At 44.4% G+C, this 14,963-nt stretch overlaps 1 protein-coding gene across 1 annotated transcript; it reads right to left on the bottom strand.

Annotated features, from left to right (window-relative positions):
* Positions 1–13,525: 13,525 nt before the first annotated feature.
* Positions 13,526–13,810, bottom strand: LOC118585316 (late cornified envelope protein 3D-like). The gene has a single exon (XM_036189703.1). It carries the CDS (start codon positions 13,808–13,810, stop codon positions 13,526–13,528), a length of 285 nt encoding a protein of 94 aa, XP_036045596.1.
* Positions 13,811–14,963: the final 1,153 nt, after the last annotated feature.

The raw sequence follows: 14,963 nt of genomic DNA, 5'->3' as shown, positions 1-14,963 counted from the left end.
CCATGGCTATTGTTGGAGGTCTGTGAAATGTTTGTATTCAACAGAAGAACACCATAGCATTAGCTCTTAGAGCCAGGTCAACTTCTTATGGACCATAGGACTGCTCTTTCTTTTCTTAGCAATGACTATAAGCCAGTCATCTCAACCAGTAATAAAGATGCAGTGGTTAACATAGCACCACAGTATATTCATTGATCTCATTGTTTGGCAGATTGAACAACTACAGAACAATTAATTACACAGAGGTACTGAGTGCCAAAAGAAATTCTAAGTGCTATAGGTCATATAAAAAGAAAATGATACTGGAGCCTAGATTTTCTGCAAAATGTCTCTTATTGCCTCATATCTATGGTCATCAGAAGCAAGCTTTGTCTGACAACCACAAACATGCAGCCGTTTTACCTATAGGTTGCAGCCATGGGTAATAGACACCAGGAAGAGATGAGGGTAGGTAGCCACAATTGAACAAGGACTTTTGAGCAAGTTTCAAAGGATCAAAATATACTTCCCAATGACTTTCAGTGCATAGTCTCACCTCTTGTTATGCAACACAGGTTGCCTGAAAGGCTTTTCTCTAGCTCTCTCCCTCATTGCCTATCTGGAAAATTCCCTAGACACCTGAAGATGGAGATCATTAATCTCACCTCTACGTTGGTGAACTGTCTTGTCTCTCACTTCCTTTTCTTTATGAGATCAGGTGATCCATGGAGCATTCATCCTATGATGACTGACAGCTCACAGCTTTGAGTGTCTAATCATTCCCTGTCCCCCACCCCGAGAACAAAGGCTAGAACCCCAGGAGTCTCATTCTGAGGAGCCTTTGCTCTATAAGGTTTCAACACTTCAAGGAAATACAGTGACTGGTCTAGCTGGGTGGATCTTGGCCGGATTTGATGGCTTAGTCATACTAATTGGTACTACAGGAAGGAGTAGTACAGGACTCAGGTTCAGGTCTTTGTTGTATATTTTCATTGTTCTTCCCCAAAATCTAGGATGACTCAATAACACAAAAGTAATCTCCTTTTCCTTACAATTCAGTTTCTTAGTTCACTCCCTCACATCCTCATAACAGTTGCATTCTAGAGGAAGAGGCAGCTAGAGAGCCACCTATCTTTAGTGCCAATCTGCAGATATGTACCATAAAGTTCTTACATAGATTCTTATTTCCTCCTGTGATTAAGTTGTGCTTTTTGACAGTATCTATATCTTTATAGTGCACTCTGAGAAAGTTCTAGATTGATGCAGCACGTAAGAGAAGCTTAGACTGGAATTTTATTCTGTTATTGGGATGCTAGCTAAAGTCTCAGAGCTGAAAATAACTGATGACCTTTGTCCACTTGAAGTTTCCTGAGATACTATGCTTCAGTCAACACAGCTCAGGGGAAGAAAGGATAAAACAAAAGTGTTCACTTCCTACTTTACTGTACTGGACCTAGGGCATTTAAAAGGCTCTAAGAAGATCTTCACACTAAGGGAGCATCTCAGAGAGTCTCTGCTTTCTGCAGTATCAGTTCAGAACAATAAGTTCTATGACTGGAGACCACAAAGGACAAGCAAGGAGCAGTTCATGGAAAGTGACATCAGTTTCAAAATGAACACCAGTAGGTGCTACAAAGTTACTTAGAAGTAGAAACTGGAGGTTACTGAAGGGGTGTGCGAAAGAGCACATGGTGAACTCTTGGAGTCAGAGAAGAAGTGTTCTAGGGACAGAAGCATCTGAGAAGCTAAAAAGTAGAGGAGAGGAATTTAGGTGTGGAAGGCAACAATGCCCAAGTGCTACTCACCTGTAGTGCATGGGGAAGAAGGAAAAAGGAAATCCCCGGGAGGAAGACAACTTGCCAAAGTCCTTTGGCTTAACCTACTGTATCTCCTTTTAATTTGTCACCAAAATTCTTTCATTTATATTGTTTTCTTAAGACTTATTATTTTTCCTGAATATGAGGAGAGAAGTGGAGGGGCATAGAAGGTCTGTTCCAGTTCTGGGGCAGGCATGTCAGTTGGTAGTTCTCAGTGCTTCTGGGATACACTTTCAGGAAGGTGTTATCCCTAAGGGGTCTCAACTTTACTCAACTCTTTGTGGGGTTGGTAGCTGCAGAGCAGTTAAGAAAGAAGGCAATAAGACAACTGGAAGAATGCAATGGCCTTTGACGGAGGCCAAAAGAATAGGGTGCCTGGGAAAACAACAACAAGATCTTGCTGAGTGCAAGACTGTATAAAAATTGGACCCAAGATAATGCCCGATGGTGAAAGCAAGAGACCAGATATTTACTGGTGCATGTGGCTTAACAACCCAAGAAGATTAGATAAGGTACATGCATGTTTTAGGTTACACTAATGCTTTGAAGGACTTACCTACTACTACGATCATCACTGTGTGACTTTTCAGTCTAGGGGGTGTAGAGATGACGGAGTAGGAAAAGCATCATCCATTTGCTTTACTGGGTCATCCAGCCCTGCTTCTGTGGTGTCCAGGGCCCTGACTACTGCAGAAGTGATGCTGATGCTCTGGGGCTGTCCCCAGTCAGATAGGTAAAGATTGTAGTTGCTCAGGCAGAAACATTCTCCAACGTTGAAGATGTGGCATCCCCCAAAGGTAAAGGGCAGTAAGAAGAGAGTGTAGTTCAGAACCAGGCAGGATACTGGTGTAGGTACTTTGACAGACACTTGTGGTAACTGTGGTTTGTCCCATCAGGACACCTTAGGGGAAATTTAAATGATGCATGAAGTAAAAATGAAAATGATGTCATGTGACAGCACTTGTTTAAAAATTGACAGTTATTTTTTCTGTTTCAGAGATGTGGCTGTGAACCCACAGGTTAGGTATAGCTCCTGGGAAGACAGGGAAAAGGAATACCAAGTCGAGGGATCCTGATTCCAATGAGGACTGACTAAATCCTCCAACTTTTTTCCTGTTTTATTTTTCAGATGGAAAGTAAGTAGATGCTATGGGATGTCTTTCTGTACGCTGTGAATCTGTGTTGCTCTGACTGGTTGATAAATAAAGTTGCATTGGCCCATGGCAGGGCAGGGTGGAGCCAGGTGGGAAAATCCAAGAGATGGTGAAAGGAGAAAGGAGAGTAAGGGGAGACGCCAAATCGCCATCCAAGGAGCAACATGCAATGGGACACAGGTAAAGCTACGGAAAACGTGGGAATACATAGATTAATAGTCGTGGATTGAGTTAAGTTTAAGAGCTAGCTAGTAAGAAGCCTGAGCCATAGACCATATAATTTGCAATTAATATTAAGCCTCTGAATGATTATTTTATAAGCAGCTGCTGCACCACAGGGCCAGGTGAGACCAGAGAAACTTCCCTTTACAGGTAAGGATGGGATAAAATGGGGGTAGCAAACATTATTTAGTGGGCAGTTTTCTTAATTAGCCCCAGCCTTCTGATGGCAGGTATCAAGTACTTTGGAGAGAGAAGAAATTTAAGGAAAAAAAAAAAAAAAACTATTAAAATATCTACTCTTCAGTCTTTTTGTAGCTCTTCTTGATTTCTTTTCTATTCTTTTTTTTTTCCTTTTCTCTATTTTTTAGGGAAAGTATGAGGGCAGAGGTGGCTTCTTTGAGGTCACACCTGGGCTATGGTGCAGAGATGCACTGTCCTCAGAGAACAGCTCAGGTGCAGACAGAAACCTTGCACACTCCACATTGAATGATGCTGCTCACATATCGCAGTTAAGGAAAAGGATTGCAGCCTAGTGACAATTATTTTTACTATTTCAATTAGATGTTAGCTAATGATGATTAATGATCTGTGGCCCACAAACTCACTCACACAGCTGGTGGGGAATGTTCTGGATCACAATGAGCCCAGCTCTGTTTGCTGTGGTGGGAAGGAACAGCAGCAGGGCTGCCCTTAAGTCTACACCACCCTTAAAGCCTCCTTCTCCATTACTAACCTTATCAGAGAAAAGGGAGACAGAACTACGAAGTGTTTACCAAGGAGAGAATATTGGCATTGGTCTGTGTCACCTTCCTGTCCCTCTGGGTCAGGGTTATTTGTGACAGCGGCCTCTAGGGGAGGTGTGGAGGAGGAGGCTGGGAGGGCTCCTTGTCCAGCTATCTCAGAGGTTAAGAACAACTCCTTCAGCATTTCTCAGAGGGTGCCGCCATCACAGATTTGAGGACCCATGTGTCTCTTTAGCTCTGCCTGGCTATAGTTTCAAAGGCCAGGAAATGGCCTTCCTGCTGCCAAACTGGATCCCCTAAGTAGCAGATTCTGCTCCACACAAAACAGAACCCTTAGTGTTTGTCTAATGAGAAGACGCTGCTTGTGTTGGGGCAGGACCCAGGAGTGGGGGAAGGGGGGAGAAAGAACGACTCCTCAGCTGTCCCCTTTCCTTACCTGCCCCCATGGTTGTGTAGGTCAAAGAACAACCTTGGGTGTCTGCCCATGCCTTCTACCTTGTTTGAGACAGAGTATCTCTTCTTTGAGGCATGATCTTTTCTGGTTCCTGTTACATTGTGCTCCAGGCTAGCTGAGCAGCAAGCCTCTGGGTCCTGCCTCTACCTCCCATGTTTCTATAGAAGTGCTGGGGTTCATGCTCTTCTTGATTTTTCACTCGTTAAAATAATTCAACTTTTCAAACAATTCGGAGTGAGATAATGGTATGCACTGAGTTGGACATGGGAGACTCACAAACAAATCTACTATCCCACCCTTAGGTCCAGTGTATGGATGAAAGGTTAAGTAGCAAAATAATTGTAATCCAACCAAGGATGCTGTAATAAGTCCTTGGGCCTGAGGTCAGGGATCTGGGATATTAGTCCCTAGTGGCTCTGCAGTGACTCCGAGTGACTGGGAAATGCAGCTGTTGTCACCCGCTGTTTCTTGCTATGCTGGACACGATGAACAATGTGTGGAGTCTGTTTCTGTTCAAGACAAGGAAACCTGACTTGGACAATTGAAAGGAGGTAGAGATCCCAAATCCAACAAGGAGAGCAGCAGGTGGGAGAGAGAACTCTGTGTGGAGGACAGTGGGACTTGGGAGCTCTGGGGCATCTAAGTTCTCAGGAGCAGAACAATGTCCTCACTAAGGTCACCTTTTTGGAGACATGGATCTTCAGATTTGAAACCTTCCCCGCTTTTTCTCATAGCTGTGTTAAAGCAGCAATGTCTGGGGAAAGACAGCCCTATATAGACGCTCAGATATGTAGAACTATAGACAGGGTAAGGAATCTTTAAGATACGACTGTGTGCTTAGAGACTAATGTATTTAACTGACATTGTGATAGTTAAATGCGTTATATGAATGTAAGGCTAATTGGTGTTTTGTTTTGTTTTGTTTTTGTTTTTCAAGACAGGGTTTCTCTGTAGCTTTGGAGCCTGTCCTGGAACTCGCTCTGTAAACCAGGTTGGCCTCAAACTCACAGAGATCCACCTGGCTCTGCCTCCCAAGTGCTGGGATTAAAGGTGTGCACCACCACCGCCAGGCATGTAAGGCTAATTCTAAGAGAACCAGCATAGAAAGTTATTTAAATTGGCTTGTATGACTAAGAGAGGTGGACCTAAAGATGAATGGTAATTGCTGAGTGCTTGTATAATAAGGTTGCTGTGGTTACAGTTGTGAACATCTGACCTGACATAAAATGCCTGGAGTGAGTGACAAGTATATCTGTTTACACTCCATGGAATTTTCCCATTGCATTGATCATAGCAGAAGATGTGTTTAATCCTGAATCAATATATTGAAATATAGAAAAATGGGATAAACATTCAAATGTCGGATATATCTCACAATGACAAAAGTTGACAAAGCATTATTATAAGATGTATCTCATAATACTGCTATTCTAATACAGGAAAGGCTTTCTATGTGGCCATGTTTTCCAGATGGTCAGAGACTATGGCCAAGTGAAAAACTGAAACAGGCGGTGAATGTGCTTGTTCACAGAGGCTCAGGATCTGGGCAAATGAGGGTGGAAAAGAGACTGGGATGGTTAATCATGAGCCTTTCATCATTAAGCACCTTAATTTATCCTTTGTCTTTTTAGCTGTTATCTTGGGAATGGGAGCATGCAGATATTAGCATAGCCTTTTATGCCCATCAAAACAATGGTCTTCAGTTCTCAAATTTTATTTATGATGCATGCTTTCACTGAGTTTAGGACTCTGTTCCAGTGTCTACACAATGCCCCAGACTGAAATACAATTGAACACAGAACCGCTTATGTTCAATGCTCCTGCCTTGGAAGGAAATCAGCTATTTTTCCAGCAGACTCACTGGTATGGGGACTTTGTTTTCATAGTGGTTCAAGTATCTGGACCAATATCACACAACTGCCCACTGAATGAGTGAATTAATGAATGAATGGTTTGGCGTTTGGTCTCATGTACCCGATGAGGATGGGAAATCTGTCTCTACAATCACTTAGCTGGGTCACATTTTAAGCAGGAGATACTTGAAACAATTTCACTAATTTGCAATGATGACTTGGATCCAAACTATTAGTTGAATGTTCTATAAATTTTAAAAACTAAACTTGTTTTTTATTGACAGTTTCACACATGTATAAATGCATTTTGATTACATTTATCCCCCACCAGTCCCCTTAAACCCTTGTCAATATACCACCTTCCTATAGTCTCCATCCCACTTCCATATCTTTTTGTTTTGTTTTTGTGACCTGAGTTTAATCAGGGCCATACGTGTAAGTATGGGTGTGGAGCTATCAACTGCAGTATGGAAAAGGTGCTACCAGTGTCTACATCACTGAGGAAGATTAATCTCCTTCCATTTTCCCAAGAAGTGGAAGGACTCCAAGAGTCTTTCCCCCATCTATGATTGGATATTAATAGGTTGTTAATTCTGGACCCATTTTTTCACATCTCTGATGTGATTCACTAACATCAGGACTTCTCATGGCAGTGCTGGGCTGCTAAGCTTGACTCTGATTCCGGACAGATGACGTGCTAAAGGCTGTAAGCTGCAAACCAAAGGTCTAGAACTGTTTCTAAAGGAGAACTTTGCTTTGCCTATAAATCTCATTGTGTCTACCCTGAACTGTTTTTAGGGCCATGAGGTATATCTGGGTCTTGGCTCCATGTGACTTTACAAGCTCTTATGATTCACAGCAAATCCTTCTCCAGGAACCATCTTTGTTGCTATTTCAAAGCATAACTTAGTATTCTCATGCCCCTAGCCTGTTTCTATCCAATAGCATCTCAAACTGTGAGTGGTGTGAAGCCATGAACTCAAAGCCTGTTGCAGCATCAACATCTCAGCTCTGACAGCTCTTGGAAGACATGGACTTAGCCAGCTTCCTCTTCGGCCTTCTCTTGGCAGTATTTTGATCCCCAAGTCTTAAGAAAATGAAGCTTTGATAACATGAGAGAAAACAAATTTGTAGTTTTTTATTTCCCAAGAGCTTTAAAATATCATTAAAATTTTAATATATTCGTATATTAATGAACACATGAATTTCCCTTCTCTATGCCCCCCCCCCCATTAGATGTTCTTCATACCTCTTCATTTTAGCTCAGTCTGTGATGACTCTTTAGGTGTGGGTGTTCTCCTGATTAACATTCAGCTTCAGTTCTGACTCTTTCCCCTGTAGACTGTTAGTCACAGACTTGGCAACACAGAAGAAATGTACATTTAGTGTAATCAAGACCAGTGACTTCAGGCCTGAGGTCAAGATGAGTGTCACATGCAAGGTGCAAACTCTGGGAGACTAGACTGGCTCACGTGGTTTGGTTTTCCAATGATGTAAAGTTTAAAGGAAAAACACTGGAGATTAAAATAACACAGAGGGAACGCACTGCATCTTCATGTCTCTGAGAACATTTTAGGGGAAATTGGGCTCCACAGAGGTCAGGAACACAGGTCCCTCAGAATAACACTGGGCTGCTATGAGACCCTGGGGAATCAATCCATGCTGATCCCCTTGATAAAGATGGAAAATGGCAAACTGCCACCCAAAGATCAGATAAGGAGTACATCTTTCACAAACATCAGGCCCTCGGTGCAGAGATTAGCAGGCCAACCTCTGGCCTTATTGACATATGCAGTTTAGAACCTTAAAATGTTCTTATTTTTATTTATCTCTTCCCACATGTTTGTGTTTCTGTCTGCCCTTGCAATTGTGTTTCATTTTTTTCTTCTGTTATAATTTGAATTAGAAACATCCTTCACACTGCCAGTTTGTGGTGGTGTTGCTGTAGAGCCTTTAGGAAGCTGGGTCCGGCTGGGGGTTTCTGGTCCTTCTAAAACTGTCCCTCTGTCCCTCTCAACTATACTATCAATGGTATCAGCTAGAAGCCCCAGTAGGTTCGTAGAAGCTGGGGCTCTGGGTCTGGTATGGATAGAAACAGAAAGGCCTGAGATGGTCCAGGCAGCAGCTGCAGTGCCAGGAGCTTCAGCATCTCTGAGAGCTGGGGCACAGCAGAATACTGAGCACCTACTTTAGGGGCCAGTACCCCTGCTGGTTTTGTTGGCAGAGCATCTGAGCAAGAGTTAATGATCCTAGAATAAAATCAGCTGGGAAGCCTCAGAGCCTCTGGTCAGCATCTCTTCTCTGAGTGCTTTTTATAGATCTGGTCTCCTTATCAGACCTTATCTCACCTTATCAGAGGAAGAACCCTTTTTCCTTCATTCTCCTGCTGGAAAAGGTTATTTAGTCTTTTCTAGTTGTTTACCCAGCATCTCTATGTCCGTGTCATCTGGGATGAGATTAAATCTACCACGGGAAAGCTTCCTAGAAGAGGTCTGGCTGGATGAGCAAATCTTTCAGACCACTGATAGAAAGTATGAAAGTGTTTGGACCGATGACCTTTGTAGTGACTGAACTCCAAAGCATCCACAAAGGAGCTCATCACCCCCAGTGTGTTCCTTCTGCCTTCTTTCCACACCGCTGTTTCTGCTCCTCTGAGGAAGGCTGGTCTGGTGTCCCCAGTCCTTCCAGTGCAGGAAGGGTCTCCAACTAAATAGTCATCCACCTTCATGAACATCGGAAGATCTTGTGGACTGACGAGCTCCAGCCTCTGAGGCACTCAGGAAGAGTTGGGAACTGAGGAAGGGTCATAGCATCCAACACCCCCAGCTCAGCACTAGACCTTCATCTTTCTGGTAGGCCAAGGCAGGTGGCAGCAGGACAGGAAGCCCTGACGTTACTTATGTCTTCTACTCAGCAGCACTGGTAAAGGTCAGTTTTGGTCCTTGACAGTAGAATTTCAGAGTAGAATGTGTGACACACCGTCTGCCCTACAGTAATTAGCGGTGTGACTGGACTAGAAAGCACTACAAGTTACTAACCATGGAGTCTGCAGTTCTTTGGTGAATCTGTGTCAACAGAATAAGTATTCTCCTATATGTCATTTTAATTTTGAAGTCAAATCTCTAATGTGAAAATAATGGCATTTGTGGCTCACAAATATAGATATAGCACAGTGAGAACTATAGCCCTTTCTTTATAGCATTAAGAAGTGAGAGCCAAAAATTTATGGGGAAGAGAGGGAGGGGAAATATCTGGAACAAGAAGCTTCTACTAGAATTTGACAGTCAGTCAAGTCCTGTGTGGTGGCGGGGAGTGCATGGAAGGTGTGCCCATTCACATCTCAGCTCTGAGCAGGAGGGGCACTGATACTGGGCCCTCAGTTTGTTACACATCATTGATACACATACAGCATGGAGATGTGGTAATTGCCCATCACTCACTGTGCACATGCATATCACAGTGGTTTGGAAGGGAACTGGATGAGAGAGCACAGTATTCTGACTGAAGGAATGCAAGCAGCTTCCAAGCTCTCCTTCCCTCCCTCCCTGCCTTCCTTCCTCCCTCTGTCCATCTATCCTTTTCCCTCCTTCCTTCTTTTCTTCCTTCTCTAGAATGTGCTGAGCCAGGTGGCTTCTTGTAATCTTCATCCCAGTCCTCCCACATCATCCTGGGAAGATGGGAAGAGTTTTTCTAGGAGGAGTCACATGACGCCCCAGTTACTCAGCCTTCCTGTACACCCTCCATGCTAACTTTTCCATTCTGTCACTCACTCATCTATTTACTCAATATTTGGTGCATCACAGTGATGTAACACACCATAAGTAGCACACATGCAGTGGGGCAGACAGACACAATGAAAGAAGTGTAAGTCATCGAGGGAAGAGCTTCACTGTTGGTGCATGGCAGAAGGTCTCAATCTCTGGGCTGTGACTCCTTTGGGGGTTGAATGACCTTGGTTCACAGGGGTCAACAGGACCATCAGAAAACATAGATATTTACATTATGATTCATAACAGTAGCAAAATTATTGTTATGAAGTAGAAATGAAAATAATTTATGGTTGGAGGTCACCACAGCATGAGGAACTGTATTAAGGGATTGTAGCATTAGGAAGGTTGGGAACCACTGCTAGAGCTAGTGAAGCTGAGCTTGTTAAACATATTCATTTTGGAAGTGGATGTTTCTGAATTTAAATCCTGTATCTCTAGATAACAGATGGTGTCTGGGGAGAGAAAAAGCTCTAAGAGAGAGGAGGACAATAGGTGAAGACCTCTCAGGAGAGAAGATAAGAAATCCATGATATGTGAGGTGACATGGCTTGAAATGTGATTTGATGTCCATTGACAGAACTGGAGGAATGGTTCTGGGGAGGAAGTGATGCAGCAAGACTGGGGTGAGTAGGGAGATCAGCTGAGCAATGAGTAATCCTTTTGGGGTGTGGTTTTATTGAGGTCTGTAGTGACAAAGTTCAGCAGTGGTTCTCCAAGGGTTTGGAAATTGCAATTTGGTAAGCAGTAAAGTGTTTCTAATGCATTTTATTATATAGCACTAGAGGTGCACAGCTCTCTGGAGAATGGAGGAAGCCAGGGGGTAGTGGCACATGCCTTTAATCTCAGCACTCTGGAGGCAGAGCCAGATGGATCTCTGTGAGTTTGAGGCCAGTCTGGTCTACAGAGTGAGATCCAGGACAGGCACCAAAGCTACACAGAGAAACGTTGTCTCAAAATACCAAAACAAAACAAAACAAAACAAAACAAAAAGATTTAAAAAAAAGAATGGAGGAAACCTTTTTAAATCACAAATATCACTCACAAGGATGACAAAGTATAATCATTTTAAAATAAATTTTAAAGAAATTATGTGTCTGATTGTCTTATTACAGGAAGAGTTAAAGGTCTAAGGCTTCCCCTTTAGGTGATGAACAGGTTATTGTTATGGAAAAGAGCAGAGGTGTCCTTGGGGCTGTGGAGAGAGGAAGAGGGGAGGTGGGGGAGGGCTGTGGAGAGAGGAAGAGGGGAGCAGGGGAGGGTTTGAGGCCTGAGTCATGCTGGTGCAGAGACTTTATCTCATTGGTGCTAGTAGTTGAAAGCTGTGAAATGCTTATCTTTTACTGATCCCCACCAAAACCACTGTCTCTAGACTCTGTCCAACCTAGTCTTCTCTGGTTTTATTAAACAAATGGCAGTGTCCACTCATTTCCAGAGAACGAGCGGCTGCTTCCAGGGGTGGGGGCCATGGTGTTCCACTGCTTATAAAATCAGGAACCCTCATTTTTGGACCCAGATTTTTCTCTGATTCCATGCTGAACCAGTAGGGCCTGGAGGTGAGTGTACAGCAGACAATAAAAAACGTGAAATGAATAGGTGGGTCCAGGGCTCAGAATTCTATCATAGTCTCTCTCATGAGGTCTGCAGGTCTGCTCCCACCAGGCCATCTTCTTGCTCTTTGGTTATTCCCAGGTCTTGGTGTCCCACCCAGGCACTTTATTGGTGAGCTCATTGTCTTCGCTCCACTCGGGTAAGAGTTAGCTGGAGTAGAGGTTCTGTTGTGCTTTTGAAGTGGGGGTGCTTCTGAACCTCTGAATCTGGTTGCATAGCCTCTGTCAGAAGGCAAACTCTGACCCTACTTCTGTCCAGCCTGTGGCATACCGTGGAGAGGCTGCATAGAGCTGTGGGACCTTTGCATGATGTCACTCACACCCAGTGTGTGCCACCTCTCAGGCTGCCGCAGGTGTGCGTAGCTCTCCCTCATCCTGGGCTGCCCTTCCCATCTACAGCCTGCCAATCATCCTGCCTCCTGTGATTTCCTTATAAACTTTACGGCCAGAGCTATAGCTCCTACTTCAATGGATATTTTGGTTTTTAGACTATGTCAGTCGATATCTAATATTAAACTCCTTTTGGGTTTTTTGATCATTAAACTTTGAGCGAACCCTTTTTTAAATCCATGGAATGCACAAAGTTAACTGTAGCCCCCCTTCGCCTTGTCCCCAAAATCAGTTTTCTTCGCATTTCCAATTCGATTAGCGTTGGGGCTCTGTGGCATTTCTCTGGTGCTCACAGTGAGGTGCTCTCTTGTTCACTTTCAAGAACATTACTTCAGCCCGGCAACACCTGAACTTCACAATGTAGGTGACGGCAGCTCTGCGTGGAGGCTGTAGCTCCCAAGTATTGGAGTTGGAATAGTGTACAGTTTCAAAGTCATAAATATTCACCTTTTAAATTGTCCCTATTTATACTAATGTCAACATTTCTCTGTATCTTTTCGCTAAAATTCCCTAAAATTTTGCACACTTCAGTCAGCTCACAGACTAAACTCCAAACCTCTGGCTGCATCAACTCTTCTTGGCCTTATAAAACAATTATTTAAGATTTTCTCCTTTTTTTGGATCTTCATACAGTAATTGTGTTAGCTACCTCTCTATCCTTTTTCTTCCTTGATCTTGTGCATGTGTGCGTGCGTGCGTGCGTGCGTGCGTGCCTGTGTGTGTGTGTGTGTGTGTGTGTGTGTGTATGTGTGTGTGTATGTATGTATGTATATATACATATATATGTATGTATGCATTCAGTTTCTTTTGCTTGAATCAGAACGGGGACCTCACACATGTATACCCACCAGGGAAACCTTCTCACTGAGCTTCAACACAAGCTCCTAAAGCTTTGTATTCAGCTCATCCTCTGCCTCATGTCTATGCCTTTGTCTCAGGAGTCTGATTCCTTTGTAATGAGGACCTTAAAAACAGTTCATCCAAACAAGCATCATATCACAGGTTAGATGTTTCTGGGTTAGATCAGGCTCCTGTCATGTTTTAGAATTAAAACCACTCTTTCAGAGATTCCAGAGCACCAGCCAACAGCCTACATACAGCATTTCCTCTCTCTTATCCCATGGTAAGACTCTCTGCAGCTCCCTCCCTGCAGGCAGGAGTGAGAGCTGTTATTACTTCCCCTGTACATCTAAGGATTTGCCCTGGAGATAGTGTGATAGTCAAGGAGCTAAGGATTCCGGGACATACCCACAGAAGTTCAAGAGTGGTACAGAATGGAATGACTCATGAGATCCGAGCATGATCAACTTTATTATTGAGTTAGGTATGTATAGGACATATGCAGTCTTCAGCTGGGGCAGGTGTGGGGACTGTGGCTCCCTGGACAGCAGAGAGGAGATGTCCTCAGGAGAGTTGGAACCCTGGACAGGAGGAGCCAGCAGAGCTTTCAGGAAGGGACAGGACAGGCTGTGCTTCCCTTGGCCCTTGAGATTCCTGTTCCCTCCAAACTCTCTTGTCTCAGCCTCAGGATCCAGGTCAGCAGCAGCCCCCGGAGCTGTGCCCACAGCCTGAGCCCCCAGACTGCTGGCCACTGCCACGGTCACAGGAACTGGAGCTCCTGCGCCTGCATCTGTGGGACCTGCGCCTGTGGTGGCTCAGGAAGCAGCCTCCCTCAGAGCTGGGGACACTGCAGCCCCCAGAGCTTGTAGCACAGCAGGAGGAGGCTGCAGGCAGACACTGTGCTGTGCTCTTTGGGGGGCACTTGGGGGAGGGGCACTTGGGAGGAGGCTGGCACTGCTTCTGGTTCTGCTGGCAGGACATCTTGGCAGGAGTCAGTCAGCCTGGGGAAGCAAAAAAAATGTCTTTAGGTCCCTTGGGAATAGTTCTATAAAGCCCTGCTCCTAAGACCTGCTACATCCTGAGCTGAGAACTTTACAAAGGCAAAGGGTAGCTGGTCTCCATGACCTGCAAGACATTGTCTTCCTCTTTGCCCTGCTGGCAGGGGAGAATGCTAATACTTCTAACTAGCTCTCTGGTCAGCTGGATGGAATGCAGGTGATGGGAAAATGACTCTTGGAGAGTTCTCTGGGCAGATGCAGACCTCTCAGGAGAGTGGAGGGGAGAGCCAAGACTCTGGTGTGTCACACACTCTTTGAGGCACCCACAGAGGCTCCTGTCTGGGTTCTTCACCCTGTCCCTTGTCCCCTGGCAGGTCCTCTTCCTACTGCCTTCTCATTAGACACCTCTGCTTCCTCTCTTCCAATCAAGTCCACCTTGTCTTCCCTGTACACCCTGAGATGAGGCCCTGTCCCAAGTCTGGTACTCACCAGATACAGCAAAGGCAGGAGGAGAAGGCTGTGCTGAAGAGGCTAAGGTTGGATGGTCCAGGGCAGCAGCCCTTTTATCCTTGGCAGGGCTGTGATGCACAGCCCAAGCATGCTGCTGTTTTCACAATCAGGGGAGGTGACAGCCAGGACCATCCACTCATCATCTTCCTGTGTTCATACTACAGTTACCTTCAGTAGGGAACCAGGAAGTCTTGATGTCTGTTTGACTTCGTCCTCAGGCCTGCCTGGTCGAGGGCCAGGTGGGAGGGTTGCTCTGCCACCTTTACCATATTTACTCCATTAATATTCTTTAATACAGGCTCTGTGCTGTGGTCTTTTCTGGAATGAAGACATAATATGGCCTAGTATAGTGCTTTCTGTTCTTAGAAAGTAGATTGTGATCTATGGGAAAGAGGTAAAAATATTAATATCACACATGCCATAGAGAGCAATTTAAAATGTTGTGAGAAAAACAATTTAGCTGTTTTGATGCCATCCATTACAGCAGACTGAACGAGCTAAGAAAGCCCCCAGCTTTCTGCATGACTGTCTTGAGGAACACCCCTTTTCTTGAAGACTCCAGCTGGTCCTTCTTGCTCAAAGTTCCTCTCACTTAAGCCATTCAGTTCTTTATATTTTAGGTTAAA

This window comes from Onychomys torridus, chromosome 6 (genome assembly GCF_903995425.1).
Source record: "Onychomys torridus chromosome 6, mOncTor1.1, whole genome shotgun sequence".
Lineage (NCBI taxonomy): Eukaryota > Metazoa > Chordata > Mammalia > Rodentia > Cricetidae > Onychomys > Onychomys torridus.
Note: the sequence above shows the minus strand (reverse complement) of the source record. Positions and strands in the feature narration are given on the sequence as shown.